Source organism: Salarias fasciatus, chromosome 15 (genome assembly GCF_902148845.1).
Source record: "Salarias fasciatus chromosome 15, fSalaFa1.1, whole genome shotgun sequence".
NCBI lineage: Eukaryota > Metazoa > Chordata > Actinopteri > Blenniiformes > Blenniidae > Salarias > Salarias fasciatus.
This window is the reverse complement of record NC_043759.1, coordinates 959,569-977,340: the sequence shown is the minus strand read 5'-3', so window position 1 is coordinate 977,340 and position 17,772 is coordinate 959,569. Positions and strand designations below refer to the sequence as shown.

General features: G+C 52.9%; 1 protein-coding gene and 1 gene segment (V, D, J or C); one reads left to right on the top strand and one right to left on the bottom strand.

Annotated features, from left to right (window-relative positions):
• The first annotated feature begins 4,195 nt into the window (after positions 1-4,195).
• LOC115402454 (Ig kappa-b4 chain C region-like) lies at positions 4,196-6,163 on the top strand. The segment is given in 2 exon segments: positions 4,196-4,816; positions 5,786-6,163. Coding segments are annotated over 2 exon segments (498 nt in total).
• Positions 6,164-6,294: 131 nt separating this feature from the next.
• LOC115402249 (uncharacterized) lies at positions 6,295-13,265 on the bottom strand. The gene is made up of 5 exons (XM_030110762.1): positions 13,215-13,265; positions 12,777-12,924; positions 6,947-7,048; positions 6,519-6,876; positions 6,295-6,316 (listed from the first exon to the last, which is right to left on the bottom strand). The coding sequence occupies exons 1-5, from the start codon at positions 13,263-13,265 to the stop codon at positions 6,295-6,297; spliced, it is 681 nt and encodes a 226-aa protein (XP_029966622.1).
• Positions 13,266-17,772: the final 4,507 nt, after the last annotated feature.

Here is a 17,772-nt window from a genome sequence, read left to right as displayed (position 1 = left end):
GATCGGAATGTACCGAGAGGGGGCGGTACTACGTCATGGAGGATCGATGACAGGCTAGTTTACGTCCTTTGGCATACACATCAACACACACACTCACATATATTCATTTTTTTGAGTGATATGATGAAATCATATCAAAGGGGGGGTTGTTGGGTATATACTTTTGTTACCAATACTGCCATGATGAAGTGAAGGGATCAGCTGTATTAACTGCACCTCAGGTCACTGTGACACTTGTTCCTGGGAAAAGTGCACCAAGTTTCTGAGATGTTCCGGAGATACCAACACTCACACACTAGTGTCTCAGACACACTCGATAAAGATGTCAGCTCTCGGTTGGCAGCTGACATCCACACCAAATTGCCCAAATGCAAATGAAGTTCAACCTATCTGTCAGGGCTCCGCCCAGAAGAACATGGAATAAAAGCTCTGTTGCATGAATGATCAGGATCCTTTTGGGGTGGAATACTCAGGGGACTGTCCTGTGTGTTTTTCCCCATAAGGTCCAGCGCTGAACGTTACATCTGGCTATACTTGAATAAATGGTATTAATCTGAATTCAGCTGTTTTGGCATTTTTCATACCAAGTATAGAATCAAGATCCTACCCTCCAACTTAGGACATGTTGATATATCAGTGAGTTACAGAGGAATCAGGACGAGAGGAGGCAATGAGGAGTGTGTGTTTGGATGGAATGATCAGTCCTGGAGTCGGAGCTGCTCGGATAGAGGTTACTCTGTCAGGCACAATAACAGAAGAACATCCATCTCTGATGACTTCCACATTATTTTCTTTGAACTTATATCCAGTTATTCTATTGAAATTAGGTGAAGGTTCATTTTCTGTATTTCAAACAGTCGTTTGTCTTCTGGTCCAGCCCAGCCGGTCCTGACTGGACCAGTCTGGTCTCAGCTGGACTGATTGAAGGAGAGTCTGACTGAGAGTCTGAGTCTGTCAGTCTGCTGCCAGGCTGGAAGTGAAGCTCTTTTTAACCCTGATGGACAAATTAAGCTTTCTGAAGCTCTGAAGCCTGGATGGAAGCGTCTCTACACCGTCCTCTGTGGCGCCACCTGGTGGCCAAAAGTCTGCAGAGCAGCTTGAATGAAGAGCTCCATGATGGTTCAGAGTTCAGTTCACTGCTTCTCTCTCTGATCATGTGACCGTTCTGTTTGACATCAGGATGGTTGTGGTGATATGAACAAGTTATTCTGAGGGTGAAAAATCCTGGAAAAGCAGTACAAGATGGATGGAAGGATGGATCTCCAGTCTCTGGTTTGTTTCATTGTTTTTTTGGGGTGGGGGGTCATAACGGTGGTACTTGGAAAGCCCAGTATTTTCTGAGGTGGTACTTGGTTCAAAAGGTTTGAGAAACATGCTCTGAGGGATTTCTCCAGGAAGGAGGTTTTCTGAAAAGCTGGGTTTCACACCTGGAGCCAGACCCAGGCCAGTGGCAGCCCGCCCTAGCCAACCACCCCCCCCCCCACCCCCCAGCCAGGCCGACCCCCCACCCTCCTGGAAGGGGACAGCTCCCAGGCACCAGGGCCCAGGGTCCCCGGCCACACCCACCCCAGAACACCCCGGCCAAACAGACATGAGCCGGCACCCACCGACCCAGACCCCCTGGAGCCCCCGCCCCACCGCCACCAGACAGCCGCAACAACCGGCCCCAACCAATCAAACGCTGCTTTTAAACCACAGCTTCCTGTTTCTCTCTCAGCTCTGTCTCGACCCCATCGTCCCTCTAACAGCTAATTAAAACTCACTGTGTGAAGCTGAACCTTTTCATGGACTCCTCCTGAACACAGCTGGAGTTCTGCACCATGAGCTCCCTGCTCTGATGAGCTGTAGTCCAGGACCAGGACCAGGACCAGGACCAGGACCAGGACCAGGACCAGGACCGCTCCGTGATGGAGGAGATCAGTCACCGGGATTCATTCAGTCTTCGTCTTGTTTTACTTTCATTAATTCAACACAAAACCTCACAGATCTGAAACAGTGTTTTGAAGAATGCTGAGCCCCGATATGATCCTCTAGTCCAGATGCCAGGCCAGTCCGGAACCTTCTTCACTGGCGTCCGGAGCCTGGGGGAATCTTATGGCCGGGCAGTGGACACCACCCCTGGGCTCAGGAGCAGAAGGTGAGTAAAACATGAACACACTTCAGGCCCCCCACCCCCCCCCCCCCACCCCCCCCCCCCCCCCCCCCCCACCCCCCCCCCCCACCCCACACACACACACACACACACACACACACACACACACACGCTCCTTCTAGTTGGGTATTTTGTACAACTAAGGCTGTTGTAGTGAAGGTGCACCCAAGGCATTATGGGTAGTGTAGTAAGTGTCTGGAGTTCTCCTCCAGCGGTCCGTGGAAGTTGGTGTACTGATTAATAAAAAGGTATAAACGGCGACCTGATTCCGCATCCTTGTTATGCAAAGAAGAAAACCTGAAAACAGAGCAAAAGTGGTGATGATGAAGATGATGATGATGATGATGATGATGATGAGGAAGGTGAGGGGCCCCTCCATGTAAATTCTCACCACAGTCAAATTCTGCTGAAAGGAACAAAGTCAGGTTTGTTTCTCGGGTCTCTTCTTGTTCTCGACAGTTTCAGAAGAACAGATGTTCAGGAAATGAGCTGGTGAGTCGACGGTTGCTGGTTTCCTTCAGGAGGGAAACGGAACACCTTCAGACCCCACAGACGTTCTGCAGCCCAGTTCTCCTGGGCTCAGGATTTAACTGGAGAACTGGGATGCAGAGAACTTTATGAAAAACAGAACCGGTTCCCCCCAGATCCAATCGCTTCCTCCTGGATTTTCCCACTTTCTTCTGGTTCCAGCGGTTCCTCCCGGTTCCTCCCGGTTCCTCCTGGTTCCCCCGGTTCCTGGACCAGCAGAGGACACAGAGTCAAATCAGTGTAGAAGCCAAACGGTCTGAAGGGACCTCATGGGACAGCTGAAGGTTCTCCATCCATGTTCCACGCACCAGGTTGGTCCAGACCGGGTCTAGACTGGGTCAAGGTCCAGACCGGGTCCAGGCAGGGTCTGGACTGCGTCAAGAGTCCAGACCGGGTCAAGACCTGGTCAAGAGTTCAGACCGGGTCTAGACGTTGTCCAGACTGGGTCTAGACCAAGTGGCAACTATTCCTGTCGTCACCCGTTTGTTTCTGTTATCATCAAATGAGTCCAGCTCGGAGGCTGACATGATGGAATTCTGGAGCCACAGACGAAAAAAAAGACAGCGGGTGTGTGTGTGTGTGTGTGTGTGTGTGTGTGGGCGGGGGGCAGAGAGCGACAAGGGGCGGGGCTGACTGAGAGCCCAGGACTGTGTCATGGTTTGGTGTAAACTGCTTCCATGGTTTTTCATATCACTTGTCAATAATAACGTCTACAGTGTTTATTCATTTGACCAGAACCCCAAGCAACACCGGGAACATGCCGGCAGCTAGCAGCATCTTGGCTCTTTTCAGGGATTCACAGGCTGGGGGGTTCATGGAGGGAAGCGCCGCCAGGCCGCCGCTCGGCACTGACAGCAGCTGCAAGCGGCGCTCTGTCTCCAGCACGGCCAGCCAGCGCGAACAGTGCTTCCTCTCTGGCTGCTGGCGCTGCTTTCTCCCAGCACCTCCGAAAAATGATTTGTTTTGGTGAACACAACACGTCATATTCACTGTTAATACTATATATAGATGCAAAAATTACAGAAAAAGCTGGATAACAGAATCTTTTGAGGGTCTTTTTGAGTCGTTAATCCAGGAACTAGTCATGGTTACAATGAATCAACAACTTATTAAAACTAGTCAACAAACTGAGTCACTGTGGAAAATAACAGTCATGGGAGAACTTAATTTTAATGACAGATCCTTAAAGGTGCATTAAGGAGTCTTTCAACTTCAAAAATACTTATTTTCCACCATAAATATGTTACAAATATTCAATGGTGTGTACAATGTGCCCTGACATGTTCACTGTAAGTACCGCTAACAGCGCTAAATTGTCATTTGAAAGTTGCAGTGCTGGTCTGGCACCAGAATTTTTTTGGGGAGAATTTGAGATGATGTGACGTAATGCGCGCTCCGGCTGGCCTGATGAGTTAGGTTTCGTTTTGTCCGCCATTACTCCGCCAGATGCTTAGCGAGCAACAATTGAGCAGTATTGAGGATGATCTTCCAGAAAGTAAAAACAGACCAGCTTCTGGCACTGCAGCTCCAGCACAGACCTCAGCTGCAGTTACGCCCAAGGCCTGCAGGGGGCGCTGTTTCGCATAAAACGTGCAAACTCCTTAATGCACCTTTAATGTAAACCTCCTGAAATCCGCTGGAAGGATCTGTCAATCATTACAGGGCAGACCTGTCAATCACGTAGCCCCGCCCCCTCATTATGAAAACTTGAACACTCTATATTGATATGTTTTCAGATCCCTGTTCAGGACGATGAAATGCAATGAAAAGAACAACTCTGAGCTGTAGAAACTCCGCCGATCAGTTTTTTTGATCTTTCATTTTGACCTGGAGTTCATGGAATCACGGCCTTTCTGGAGCCCCCCCTGGTGGACACTGTGAGATTGACAGTTTTTGACACTTCCGGGTTGGCTTGATGTTTTGTAGTCACATGTTGGATCCATTATTTACACGACCAATGGTCCAGACCGGGTCTCCACATGTGTTCCTCACGTGGTTCCTGCTCGCTGGACTGTGACTCCAGCTGTTCTCCAGCTGTTCCTGGGTTCTCCTGCTCTCGGGTTCTTGTACGGCTCCTCAGGCTCTCTGAGTCACTGTGGTTCACCTTCGGTCCTGGAACCAGGCTGGACGTTGGAGGCAAGTTTCTCTTTCTGGAACATTTTATTATCAGCTTCAGCTTCTGAACCCAGAGGAGGATTCAGAGAGAGAGAGGAGAGAGGAGAGAGAGAGAGGAGAGTGAGAGAGGAAGGAATTGAATTGAATTGGAAGGAAAGAGAGAGGAAAGCAAGAAATGAGAGCTCTGCTCTCCTCTCTCTCCCTCCTCTCTCCCGCTCCTCTCTCTCCTCTCTCGCTCTCCTCTCTCGTCTCCTCTCTCTCTCATCTCTCTCTTTTCTCTCGCTCTCCTCTCACTTTCCTGTCTCTCTCCTCTCTTTCTCTGCTCTCACTCTCATATCCATCCATCCATCCATTTTCCACCTCTTATCCGGGGCCGGGTCGCGGGGGCAGCAGTCTCAGCAGGGATGCTCAGACTTCCTGTCCCCAGACTCTTCCTCCAGCTCCTCCGGGAGGATCCCAAGGCGTTCCCAGGCCAGCCGAGAGACATGGTCTCTCCAGCGTGTCCTGGGTCGTCCCCGGGGTCTCCTCCCGGTGGGACATGCCCGGAACTCCTCCCCAGGGAGGCGTCTCTCCTCTCATATCATGCTCTTATATTTCTCTCCTCTCGCTCGTCTCCTCTCTCTCCCCTCTCTCTCTCTCTTTCTCCTGTCTCACTTTCCTCTCTTTCTCTGCTCTGTCTCCTCTCTTCTTACTCTCCTCTCTCTTTAATCTCTCACTCTCTTCTCTCTCCTCTCTCTCTCTCCCTCTCCTCTCTCACTCCCCTCTCTCATCTCTCTCTCCTCTCTCGCTCTCTCACTCTCCTCTCTCGCTCTCTCCCTCCTTTCTCAGTGAACATGAAGTAAACAGATTTTTCGTCCTCGTGTGTTTGTGAGTCTGAGTGTTGAAGTTCTCTGGAAAAGCCGTCAGTGATTGTTGACGTTCAGTAACAGGATCCTTCCTGGTTCTGTTTGTGGTTCTGGTTCTGGTCCTGGTCCTGGCTCTGGTCCTCAGGTTCTGCTCCCCCATCCCTGACCGTGTTGCCCCCTGATGGTTCGGCCCTGGAGCAGCAGGACCAGGTCTTCGTGCTGTGCCTGGCCCAGCGGGGCTTCCCCTCAGACTGGACCCTGCACTGGGAGGTGGACGGGTTCCAGGTGAGCGGCGGCAGCGGCGGCCTGGAGGAGGTCTCTGGACCCGGGACCCTGATGGGGGACGGCCTCTACACCTGGACCAGCACCCTGAAGATCCCAGCAGTCCACTGGAGGAAGACGGTCTCTGTGACCTGCCAGGCCAGCCAGGGCTCCCAGACCCCCGTCAGACAGACCCTGAGGAGGGAGCAGTGCCAGCAGCCCTGATCCGGCAGGACCCGGCCCAGCAGGACCTGATTCTTTATTTTTTACCTTCAAAATAAAAGCTTTGGTGTTCAAATCTGTTTCCGTGACGATGATTCCTGAAGCTCCTGAAATGCTGAAAACTTGAATTGAAGCTGATTGTTGAACTGAATTGAATTGAAGTAAAGTCCTTTATTTGTTCCACGTAGGGGAACTGCAGAGTTTCAGAAGCACAGTTGAAATTTAAAAAGCCAAACATAGAAAAATAAATTTAAATTTGAGACAGACACACATGTACAATATTATAGAAAATGTGAGAAACACAAAAAGATGTTTATATGTACTGTATATAATATAATTGATTATTGATCAAAAGAGAAGAAGAAAACAACGAAGTGTCAAATGAAGAACCCCACCCAGCAGCAGGTTTTTGTGCGGCCCCCTCCCGCCGTGGGAACAGGTCCTGCCGGTCCCTGTAGTGGTAGCTCTGGCAGTAGTAAACTCCGGCGTCCTCCGGCTGGACGTCGGTGATGTTGAGGTGGAACCGGCGGTTCTTGCCGCCGGTGACGATGCGTTCAGGGAGGCCGTCGGCTCGCTGGCGGGCCAGCAGCACCAGCAGGCGGGGGGGGACGCCTCCCCCCGCCTGCTGGTAGTACCAGGCCATCCGGATGTTATCGAACACCTCCGGCTCCACGTCGCAGCTCAGGACGACGGAACCCCCCACCGGGGCGCTGACCGCCGCCGGCTGCACCACGGTGACCCGACCTCTGACCTCTAGGACACACACACACACACTGTGAGCACCGGGTGGAACGTGGACGGCGCCGGGCCGTGAGAACCGTACCTGAGGACGACCAGAGGACGGCGGCCATGAGGGCGATGAGGAACATGTCTGTCTGCTGTCCGTCTCGTCCCGGAGACTCCTGTCGTTCGGACAGCCGCTGTTCTGCAGCCGGCGGGAATATAAAACGTTCTGGGTCAGTGGAGCGTGGAGCAGCTGCCGGGTCCTCTCGGGGGAGAACACGGTTTCACCACTAAAGATCCACATTGGATCAGGATCATCCTCACTGCACAGGCTGAAGGCTCCAAAGAGACTGGAGAACCTTCTGTTCCCCAAAGAACCAGCAGAACAAAGTCACCTCCCAGAAACACTCGCATGGATCTAGAACACAACAGGAGAACCGGCTCCTTGGATTTACTCTGTTCTGCTTCAGTGCTTCAGAGAACCGTTCTGTCCAGATGTTCCTCCTCAAACTGAAACCCTGTAGTTCTCACATCCAGCTGTGAGCTCAGATAAAGATGTGACAGTCCCTGAGGGAGAACCACCAAGACCAGGAGAACATGTAAATGAAACCTGCAGAACCTCTGAATGAAGACCAGGAGAACACGTGACGTACTCGTTTTCAAACTTACTTAAAACAGAAATCAGACAATAATCTGGGATTTTCTTCAATAACAAATCAAGGTTCCTCACGCTGATCTGTTCTCTTGGATTCATGCCTTCATCGTGTTCTCACTCTTCTCAGTTTCTCTGGCTCTGATCGGTCCTCCGGTCCTGCAGGCGGCGCTGTTGCACAGACAGCTACTGCGCATGCTCACATTCTGGGAGCGGAAGGTAAACAATCAACCGCGAGTCAGAACTTCCGGGTGTCCCACGCTGCTCTGTCCGCCTCTCTGAGCTCTGCGCCGGTGTTCTGTCAGATTTTGCTACCTGTTGGAGCCATTTATCATTTCTTTAATCCACCGCCAGGGGGAGCAGCATGGGGAGGTACATTAGGAGCACACAAGTGATTAGGGAGGTGTGCATAGAGGGACAGGTAACAGTCTTTCACCGTGTCTGATGGTGTGTGTCCGGCTTAGGGAAGTTGAACTGTATGTGTAAGCTTTCCTGCTTCTACGCGGCGTGCGGACGGTGGATGTGTGTATGCACCAAAAGAGAATAAATGGATCACCGCACCGAAACGGCGAAAGCGTGATATTTGATTTGACTGACTCGCTGTGTGGGCACGGGTCCAAGACGATTCGCCCTCCACACCCTCAAAGGACTCAAAGTGTAGCAGCCCTATAGGAGAAGAGCTGTACACTACCCATCAGAAATTGCTACTTTGCGGCTTTGCACATGCGTTCCACGTCATTAAAGTCACACCCATAATTATTTGCTCCCTGTCGGAGTTCACGCTGAGTGAGCATCGTGAGCAGGACAGGAGAGCTCTCAGAGAACTGTTAAAGGGCAACTCCGGTTTTTTGACACCTGGACCTTATTTATAGGTGTGTCATGCTCATATACTCACTCAGACAAACATCGTGCAGCTCGGAGTCCTTCAGAAGTTATTTAGATCCAAAAGATGTAGCCGCACTAGCGGGGGTGCCACAGCAATGGAGCGTTAGCGCTGGACATAATCTCTGCAAAGTCGCTCATTTCGGCTGTATTTCTTCATCCATCGCCAGTGTTATCATAAAGTCAGCTCGTCTACCGTCTTCAGGTGGGTCATCTGAAGAGCTGACAGTTTTCGCTAACTTAGCCACAATTAGCTCGGGTGGGAACGTTGCGGCGCTCCTCTCCCCAGCAGAGAGGCACTTTGAGTCGGCCTCGGCTGTCACGGTGCCCCGGCGTCTGACTTCCAGGAGCCGAGTTGGAAAACGGCCCTCAGCTGCTCCACGGAGGCTCCGGCGAAGACGCACGGCTCACGCGCGGCCGCTGGATGTCTCTCCTCGCCGGGAGGAAGCGTATCTCTGCTCCCCGGCGGATGCGCGCTCCGAGCCAGGCCGCGGGACACCGCCGGAGGCCCCCCTTCCGACCGAAAGGCACCCCAGCGCCGATGGAGGAAAAATAGAGCCAAAATGAGCGACTTTGCAGAGATTATGTCCAGTGCGAATGCTCCATTGCTGTGGCCCCCGCTAGTGCGGCTACATCGTTTGGATCTAAATAACTTCTGAAGGACTCCGAGCTGCACGATGTTTGTCTGAGTGAGTAAATGAGCATGACACACCTATAAATAAGGTCCAGGTGTCAAAAAACCGGAGTTGCCCTTTAAGTACTTTGTGTTATAAAACTGGAATTTATATGTCCCAGCATCCTATATCATAGCCCTGTGTAATTATCTCAGCTTGTTTTGATGTTTTATCAGTACTTTTATGCAGGAGCAAATTTTTATAGTTCACTTGCACGCCATCAGATATTGCTCCCAGTACTCAGTGCACGAATTAATCATTTTCACCCCAAATACCCCCGTATCATTAATTCCAGCTAGTTTTGATGTGTTTTATATGTATTGTATTATCAAAATATGCTCCTCCACAATGTTGATTAAAAAAAAAAATAGAGGAAGACGCAAGAAGATTCTTTAAAAAAAAAAAAAAAACTGGGTTAGGGTTAGGAGTACTGGAAGCATATGCTACCATGAGATTTCAGGGGTGGCACGGGCCACCCCAGGCCACCCCCTAAAATCGCCACTGCAGCCACAAAAAAAGAATATTGTTTGAAATGACAGAGGATAGAAGAGAGGCCATAGAAAAGAAGGGCAAAACCCGTGTTTTACTCGGAGATTCCTTTACGAGGTGGCGGACATTCAAAGCACAAAAGGGATTTAGGATTGATCACGACGTGGGGAAGTTTCTGCTGGACAGGTAACCTGCTGATTATCCCATTCAAATGTGTTTCTGTTGCATAAACAGACATTACTTTCCGGATCGTATTCTTGTGGATGATTGGAAGAAGAATCCGACATGATTGCAAATGTGTTTTAATCCGATGTGGAAAAAAACAAAAAAAACTCGTCAGTATTCCAGACTTGCTCTCATTTCCATATCAAGTTAGTGGTGTGAGCGCTGGGGTGCCCTCATTTGCCACGCCATACAGCTTGTATGTCTGTTCGGCTGTCCGAAGAGGCGGGGAGGGGGGGGCTGCTTTAAGGACTTTGTCTTTTGTCACGACTGCATAACCTGCTGCATTTGTCCCATCAGGGTTCTTTCTGTTATAGTTCTGTATAGCCACTCCTATCATCCAAAAACTCATTAGTTTCACCAATATTTCATCATGGTCCGCTCACGCCTCTCCTCCACGACAGTCCGGTGTCGCGAGATATGTCATATATGCAGATATATGTTCGATTTGAATGTACTACCTGGCGTCCACGCGTATCTAGACACCTACATCTAGATATCTATGTCTATATGTCTAGCCGGTAGTGTGACGAGAGCTATGGAAGCCGCAGTGTTGTGTGTGTGTTTTTTCGACTGCCAATACGAAATGCTTATGCTGCTTTTGCTAAAGAGAAAATCATTCAAAGTTCTCGTCCACAACATATTCATCCGAAAGATATCCGTCCATTTTACACTACACTGGGGAAAAAAAAGCACCGTGTGTAGCCTTAGGTTGCCCCGGTAACAATGAGCCGCACTGCCAACCTGATCTCACACAAATGCGTGAAATGAGCACGCATTGTTAGAACCAGAGGGTCCCAGATTGCTGCTTATTTCACGCAAAGTGCTGAAAATGCGTGCTGTCACCACGCATGCAGTCTCCACTCAAAGTCAATTAGAATCCGTGGCGTGGTGGAGACACACATTCTCACCTTCAACGACGTCGCTCCGTGGGTGCCGTTTCAGAGATCCCGGAAGTGCAAATGTAGACTGATCGATATTCTGAAGAAAGATGTGATTATTATCCAAAGCAGTGCAGCCATCCGAGGCAGACTGTGTAGCAGTGGTCTGAGCTTCTGCTGAGTCAAAAAGCACCCTGAAATATCAACTCTATTTTAAGAAAACACGTTTTATTGTCAATGTAACATCACGGAGAAGGACGACAATACCCATAATCCTCATGTTTAACAGCAACGTGTCTGATTGGTCCAGCCTGCAAAAAAATATTGAGCTTTTATCTTATTCCCTTGGTCCTTTTTGTTTTCAATATTGATTTTTCACTTTCTAATTCAATGAGTGAAAGGTTATTTTTTTAAAATCTGAAAAACACTGGCGTTTCCCGTTGCCTAGGTAACGCCGTCGGCATATCCGCTTAGGGTGGTGACAGAAAGAGAGCGAAACATTTATTTCCCGGTCGGTCCCGGTCATTCTATGTTCTGAATTACACATATGATGTTTGTGGAATGAAATGATAATTTGTCGTGTTGAGAGTCTGATGGTTTGTTGCTCTGATTGGTTCCCTCCACTCGCATCATGACATGGTAAAAAAAAATTTTTTTTACCATGTCATGTCCGGGGCTCCGTACATATGAACAGCTCAACACGTACTGCTGGCAAAGTGTAATGCGTGTCTGATGAATTGAGTATGAAAAAGTTCATCGCTCTGGATTTATTTCTTTGATTTGCCAGCGATTGTGTGACTGATAGATGCTGCAATTCCCGCGAGATCTTGTGTTCTCGCGATACCAACAATCCCGCTCTCAGAATCAGTGGGTTTTTGTCCAGTGACAGTCTAAAAGAGGATTGTGGCGCAGCGTCCCAGGCAGATGTGGAAGCACGGATGATTTGGCACACACACCTGCAGAACAGATGTGCATATGAGACGCACGCGGTGGATTATTATGCGTGGGACCACCGGTGTTGCTTTGACTACGATTCCTATAATACTGTAGCGGCTGCTGCAGCGGACTTATATAGTGGGCCTCCCTGAGAGGCGGATTCCCCTGGAACTTTTGTGGAAGGACTCTGGGGTAGGGGGGTTTCCGGGGCGAAAGTTAGTTCCTGTTGCTCTGTTTCGGGCGCAAGCGACGCGCATGTACTGAAACGCCTTTAACTGGACCACTTGTGCTAATAAACGAGCCACAAACTGGATATACGTCTGAGCCTCCTTTTCCTGGACTGCTACATTGGTGTCAGAAGAAAAAGTTGCGACTGGAAAACTTACGAGAGACTTTGTTGCGGTAAGAAGATCCCATCACGCCTCGACCGCTAGCCAGTTAGCTTCAGGCTATCAGTTTGGTAGCATGTTTAGCAGCGCCGGAGCGAAGATTAAAGCCGAGCCGCGAGACGCAGCTCTGGACTGTGTGATCGTTGAGCAGCCGCACTCCCACCCACGCATGAGTGATACGGTGATCCGCGGGGACGTCGGGACGACACCGCTATCCTCCGCTGCTTCCTCGGCGTCGGGCGGTTGCCATGGCGACGCGCCTCCGCCACCGTCGGCTAACTCGGTGAGGACGCCAAAATACTCCGGTGGGTCGGACTGGGAATCATTTCACGTTCAATTTGAACTTTTGGCCGATGCTAGACAGTGGGGAAGAGAAGATAAAGCGCTGCAGTTGGCTCTGTGCTTGGAGGGAGATGCCCTGTCCTGTCTGCTGCTTCTCGACCCTGCTCAGAGACAGTGTTATGATGCCCTTGTGGGGGCCCTCGGGAGGAGGTTCGGGAGGTGGTCGCAGCCCTCGTTGTTAAAAAATGAACTGAGGGGGAGGTGCAGAAAACCCGGAGAGTCACTCCGGGGGCTGGCTAATGACATCGAGGGCCAGGTGCAGCGCGCATATGGTCATTTGTCCGCGGATACACGAAGCGAGCTGGCCACGGACCTGTTCATCGGAGCCATCTCCCCGCCTAGCCTGCGTATACAGGTACAGCTCCTGCACCCTAAGTCACTGCAGGGGGCACTGGAGGCCGCTGTGGAGAGGGAGAGCCTGGAGAGTGCAGCCGGTGGCGGTGGACAGGAAGGAGGGGCTCACCTGGTGCGGTCTGTGTCAGGGCGCCCAGCTGGTGAGGAAACGCCGGCTTGGGCATCTGAGATGACGGAGCTGCTGAGGGCAGTGACTCTGCAGGGCCCGCCGGGCTCAGGCCCAGGTCGAGTGCGGGTCTGCTGGAGATGTGGTGAGCCTGGCCACATCCGCAGAGAATGCCCTAACACCCGTCGAGAGCAGGGAAACGGCGCTGGGTCCGCATTGGCGGGGACATGCGGACCACCGTCGTCGCCGCTACCCCGACTCCGCTAACCTGCACCCGTCAACCAGTGGGAGGAGCCCAACGGCCCAGCCAGGGGGGAGGGGCTCCATCCCCCCAGAAGCAGACGATGGCGGTGTCCCACCGGTGGTGGTGGGGTGGGTTCGTGGGAGCTCCGGAAGCGGGGGCTCCTGCCATGGAGCTGTCTCTGTCCAGGGGGTACCGACTGTGGGCCTGGTGGACACGGGGTCGTCGGTGACGCTGGTGACACCAGACATTCTGCCCAGGGGGACCCAACTCGAACCCACGACAGTCCAGCTCCGCACGGTCACGGGCCAGTTGGCCCCCACGGCGGGGAGGGGGTACCTGTGGTTGTGTGTGGGAGGCCTGTGTGTCCACCATCCGGTTTGGGTGGCAGATGTTCAGGACTGCTGCATCCTGGGGCTGGACTTCCTCCAGGACACTGGGTGTCTGCTGGACATAGGCAGGGGTGTGCTTAGCTTTCCAGGAGGCCCCACAGTTGCCATGGGCCCCCTAGCTCCTGGGCCCCCACCCTCGGCCCGGCTCGTCCAGACGCTGAGAGCCCCTGAACATTCCTCCCGCCCCGACCCCCCCCGTGGTTAGCCAAACCCCGAAGTCTGCTGTTCCCATGGACCCCTCCCTGACCTCCTTCGCCCCTGCGCCCCCCTCCATGAGGCCCGTTTCCCCCACCAGCCCCGCCCCCTTTCAGCAGTTGTCTCCCCTGGCCCCTGTGTTCACCCCATTGCCTACCCTCACAGCCCTGTCCTCCGGGCCAGTGCCCCTGTCCCCTCATCCGTCCCCTGTTGTCTCTTCCCCCGCTACCGAGCCTGCCACCATGCGTCCTGTGGCGGGGGTGTGGAGGGAGGAGTATGGAGACCTGGAAGACCAGCAGCAGGAGCAGCTGAGACAGCTGCTGGGGGAGTTTCAGGACAGTTTCGCAATGAGCGAGACCGAGGTGGGTAGAACCCATTTGGCGGAACATGCCATTGATACTGGGTCAGCGCGGCCCATCAAGGGCCACCCACGCCGCATTCCCCTTGCTCGCCAGCAAGCATGTGACAAAGCTGTTGATGGACTGCTGCGGGCTGACTTTATCGAGCCATCTGACAGCCCCTGGGCGGCACCAGTGGTCATGGTCCCGAAGAAGAATGCTGGAGACTGGCGCTTCTGTGTGGACTACAGACGGCTGAATGATGTGACCACAAAGGACTCATACCCCCTACCCCGCATTGACGAGTCCCTGGACTTGGTGTCCGGCTCTTCGTGGTTCACCACTCTGGACCTCAAGAGCGGATATTACCAGGTGCCTCTCTCCCCTGAGTCCCGCCCCAAGTCCGCCTTCTGTACCGGCCGGGGCTTGTGGCAGTTCAAGGTCCTCAGCTTCGGGTTGTGCAATGCCCCAGCTACTTTTGCCTGGCTTATGGACAAGGTGTTGGCCGATATCCCCCGCCAGGAGTGCCTGGTGTACCTGGATGACATTCTCGTACACGGGCGCTCCTTCGAGGCCGCCCTGGGGTCCCTGAGGCGGGTCCTGGAGAGAATCAGGGCGGCAGGCCTGAAACTACATCCGGAAAAGTGCCATTTTATGAGACGAACAGTGACATTCTTGGGGCACGTCCTGGGCGCGGATGGCATCGGCACCATGAGGGAGAAAGTACAGGCTGTGAGGGACTGGCCCACCCCTCGTGACCAGGGACAGCTGAAAAGCTTCCTAGGGCTGGCCTCCTACTACCGGAGACACGTGCGGGGCTTCGCCACTATTGCCTCGCCCCTGTACCGGTTGCTTGAGAAAGACAGAGACTTTGTGTGGTCGGAGGGGTCCCAGGAGGCGTTCCTCGGGCTGAAGCGGGCGCTGTGCGAGGCCCCAGTATTCGCCCCACCTGACCCCGCCCTGCCCTTCATGCTGGATACCGATGCCAGCAGTACGGGGGTGGGAGGTGTCCTATCCCAACCATGGCCCGGGGGGGAGAGGGTAGTCGCATACTTCAGCCAGAGGCTCACAAAGCCAGAGAGGAACTACTGCATCACCCGCCGTGAGCTCCTGGCGGTGGTGCTCTCTGTCAGACACTTCAAATACTACCTATGCGGCCTCCCCTTCCTATTAAGGACTGACCACTCTGCCTTACAGTGGTTGATGACTTTCCGGGAGCCTGAGGGGCAGGTCGCCAGGTGGTTGGAAGAGCTGCAAGGATACAACTTCAAGGTGGAGCACCGACCTGGGGCTCGCCATGCCAACGCCGACGCCCTCTCGCGCCACCCGTGTGCAGCAGAAGGATGCGGATACTGCGAGCGCAGGGAGACACGGGAGCAGGAGCGGCGGACGGAGGGAGGTGAATGTGCGGCTGTCAGTCAAGTCGACTTGGTCATCTGTAGGGAAGTGCAGGCGGTGTCGGACAAAGAGTGGAGACAAAAACAAGAGTGCGACGCAGACCTACTGCCTGTGTTGGAGTGGGTAGAGTGCCGGCAGTGTCCTCTGTGGGAGGCAGTGGCGCCACTTTCCAAGGCTACCAGAGGTCTATGGGCCATGTTTGACTCACTGAGGGTGGCACAAGGTGTGCTGCAGCGTGCATTCAAGACGGCGGCCACGGGAGAGGAGCAGTGGCAGGTGGTGGTGCCGAGGGGCCTGCAGGAGGCGGTGCTTAAGGCCATGCATGGGTCAGGCGGCTGTGGACATTTTGGGGTCACCAAAACACTGAAGCGCCTGCGTCAACGCTTTTACTGGGGGCGGCAGAAGAGAGACGTGGAGGACTTCTGCCGTCGCTGTGACCCCTGCGTTGCCCGCAAAGGTCCAACTGGGCGTTCACAGGCACCACTTCAGCAGTTCCCGGTGGGATGCCCCATGGACAGGGTGGGAATCGACATCACAGGACCGTACCCTCTGTCTGACGACGGTAACCGCTACGTCCTCTCGGTCATTGACTACTTTACTAAGTGGCCAGAGGCGTACGCCATCCCAAACCAGGAAGCCGAGACAGTCGCTGATGCCCTGGTGGAAGGCATGATAAGTCGGTTTGGTGTGATGGCGTCCCTACATAGTGATCAGGGTACGAACTTTGAATCCAGGGTGTTCACGGCTGTGTGCGAACGCCTGGGCATCCACAAGACTCGCACCACCCCACTGCATCCACAGAGTGATGGACTGGTGGAGCGTTTCCACCGGAACCTCGGAGACCAGCTGGCCATCGTCACCTCCCGCCACCAGCGAGATTGGGACAAACATCTGCCACTCGTGCTTATGGCTTGCCGCTCTGCAGTACAGGAGTCCACAGAGTGCACGCCGGCACTCCTTATGCTGGGCAGGGAGCTGCGCACCCCGGCTGAGCTGGCCTTCGGTCGCCCACCTGATGCCCCGGCTGTTCCCGCCGGGCCGGAATATGCAAGGAAACTGCAGGACCGTCTGGACTCAGCACACAGTTTTGCTCGGGAGCGGCTGCAGGAGGCCGGTGTGAAACAGAAGCGCTACTATGACGTGATGTCTCGGGGAAGGGACTTCACGGTGGGTGAGCTTGTCTGGGTCTACAACCCAGTGAGGAAGAAAGGCCGTAGTCCCAAGCTGGACTGCAAGTGGACAGGTCCCTGCAGGGTGCTGGAGAGGTTGGGAGAGGTTGTGTACCGAGTGCAGTTGCCCCCACGGAAGAGGAGTGTGGCCCTCCACAGAGACAGACTGGCCCCCTACCGGGGTGGGCCTCCCTCTCCCACCTCGGTTTCAGTACATGCGCGTCGCTCGCGCCCGAAACAGAGCAACAGGAACTAACTTTCGCCCCGGAAACCCCCCTACCCCAGAGTCCTTCCACAAAAGTTCCAGGGGAATCCGCCTCTCAGGGAGGCCCACTATATAAGTCCGCTGCAGCAGCCGCTACAGTATTATAGGAATCGTAGTCAAAGCAACACCGGTGGTCCCACGCATAATAATCCACCGCGTGCGTCTCATATGCACATCTGTTCCGAGGTGTAGCGGCTGCTGCAGCGGACTTATATAGTGGGCCTCCCTGAGAGGCGGATTCCCCTGGAACTTTTGTGGAAGGACTCTGGGGTAGGGGGGTTTCCGGGGCGAAAGTTAGTTCCTGTTGCTCTGTTTCGGGCGCGAGCGACGCGCATGTACTGAAACGCCTTTAACTGGACCACTTGTGCTAATAAACTAGCCACAAACTGGATATACGTCTGAGCCTCCTTTTCCTGGACTGCTACAATACCTTGCGGCCTGGTTGATCGTCGGTTCAAACCAGTTCAAACAGAACAGCAAGCAGGCACATTATCCACCTCTAGCCTGTCAGTCACCATAATCACGCAATTTGTTGAAGTTTAATGCAAAGAGGCGCATTTGTGGTCAATCATTAGTTTAAGAGCAAAAACTCGCTCCGTTAAAAAAAAATGCAGCCTGTGACGCACATCAACTTCCTTCCGGTTCGGGGGTCAGAGTCCCGAGCAACAGTCTAACAACCAATCTGACGGCAGTTCAGCAGGCAAAATAGACAGATTGTGCGTTGAAACAAAAAAACTACAGATCACATCCAGAAACTGAGAGGAAAATATGAAGATAAAATGTACATTTATTAAAACTAACTACTTCTCAGAGCAACGCCCTCTGTAAAAAAAAAAAAAAAAAGAGCGAAAAGAAAAACACTCCTTCAGTCCGTGATGCTCCGGTAATATTTACATGACCAATAGGAGACACTTGATTTTAAAATGTAGCTCTTGATCATCTGGATCATGAATTAATATTTGTATATGAATTATTGAGCTATGGGTCCTTTTTGAAGGACT

Bases quoted from the DNA above. Each gene is read 5' to 3' on its own strand.
- LOC115402249 (XM_030110762.1), bottom strand. From the start codon at position 13,265: ATGTCTGGTGTCACCAGCGTCACCGACGACCCCGTGTCCACCAGGCCC. The intron at 12,925-13,214 runs GTCGGTACCCCC...GGATGTGGCCAG, and splicing joins CCGTGTCCACCAGGCCCACA to GCTCACCACATCTCCAGCAG. The intron at 6,317-6,518 runs GTGGGGTTCTTC...GAAACTCTGCAG, and splicing joins GCACAAAAACCTGCTGCTGG to TTCCCCTACGTGGAACAAAT.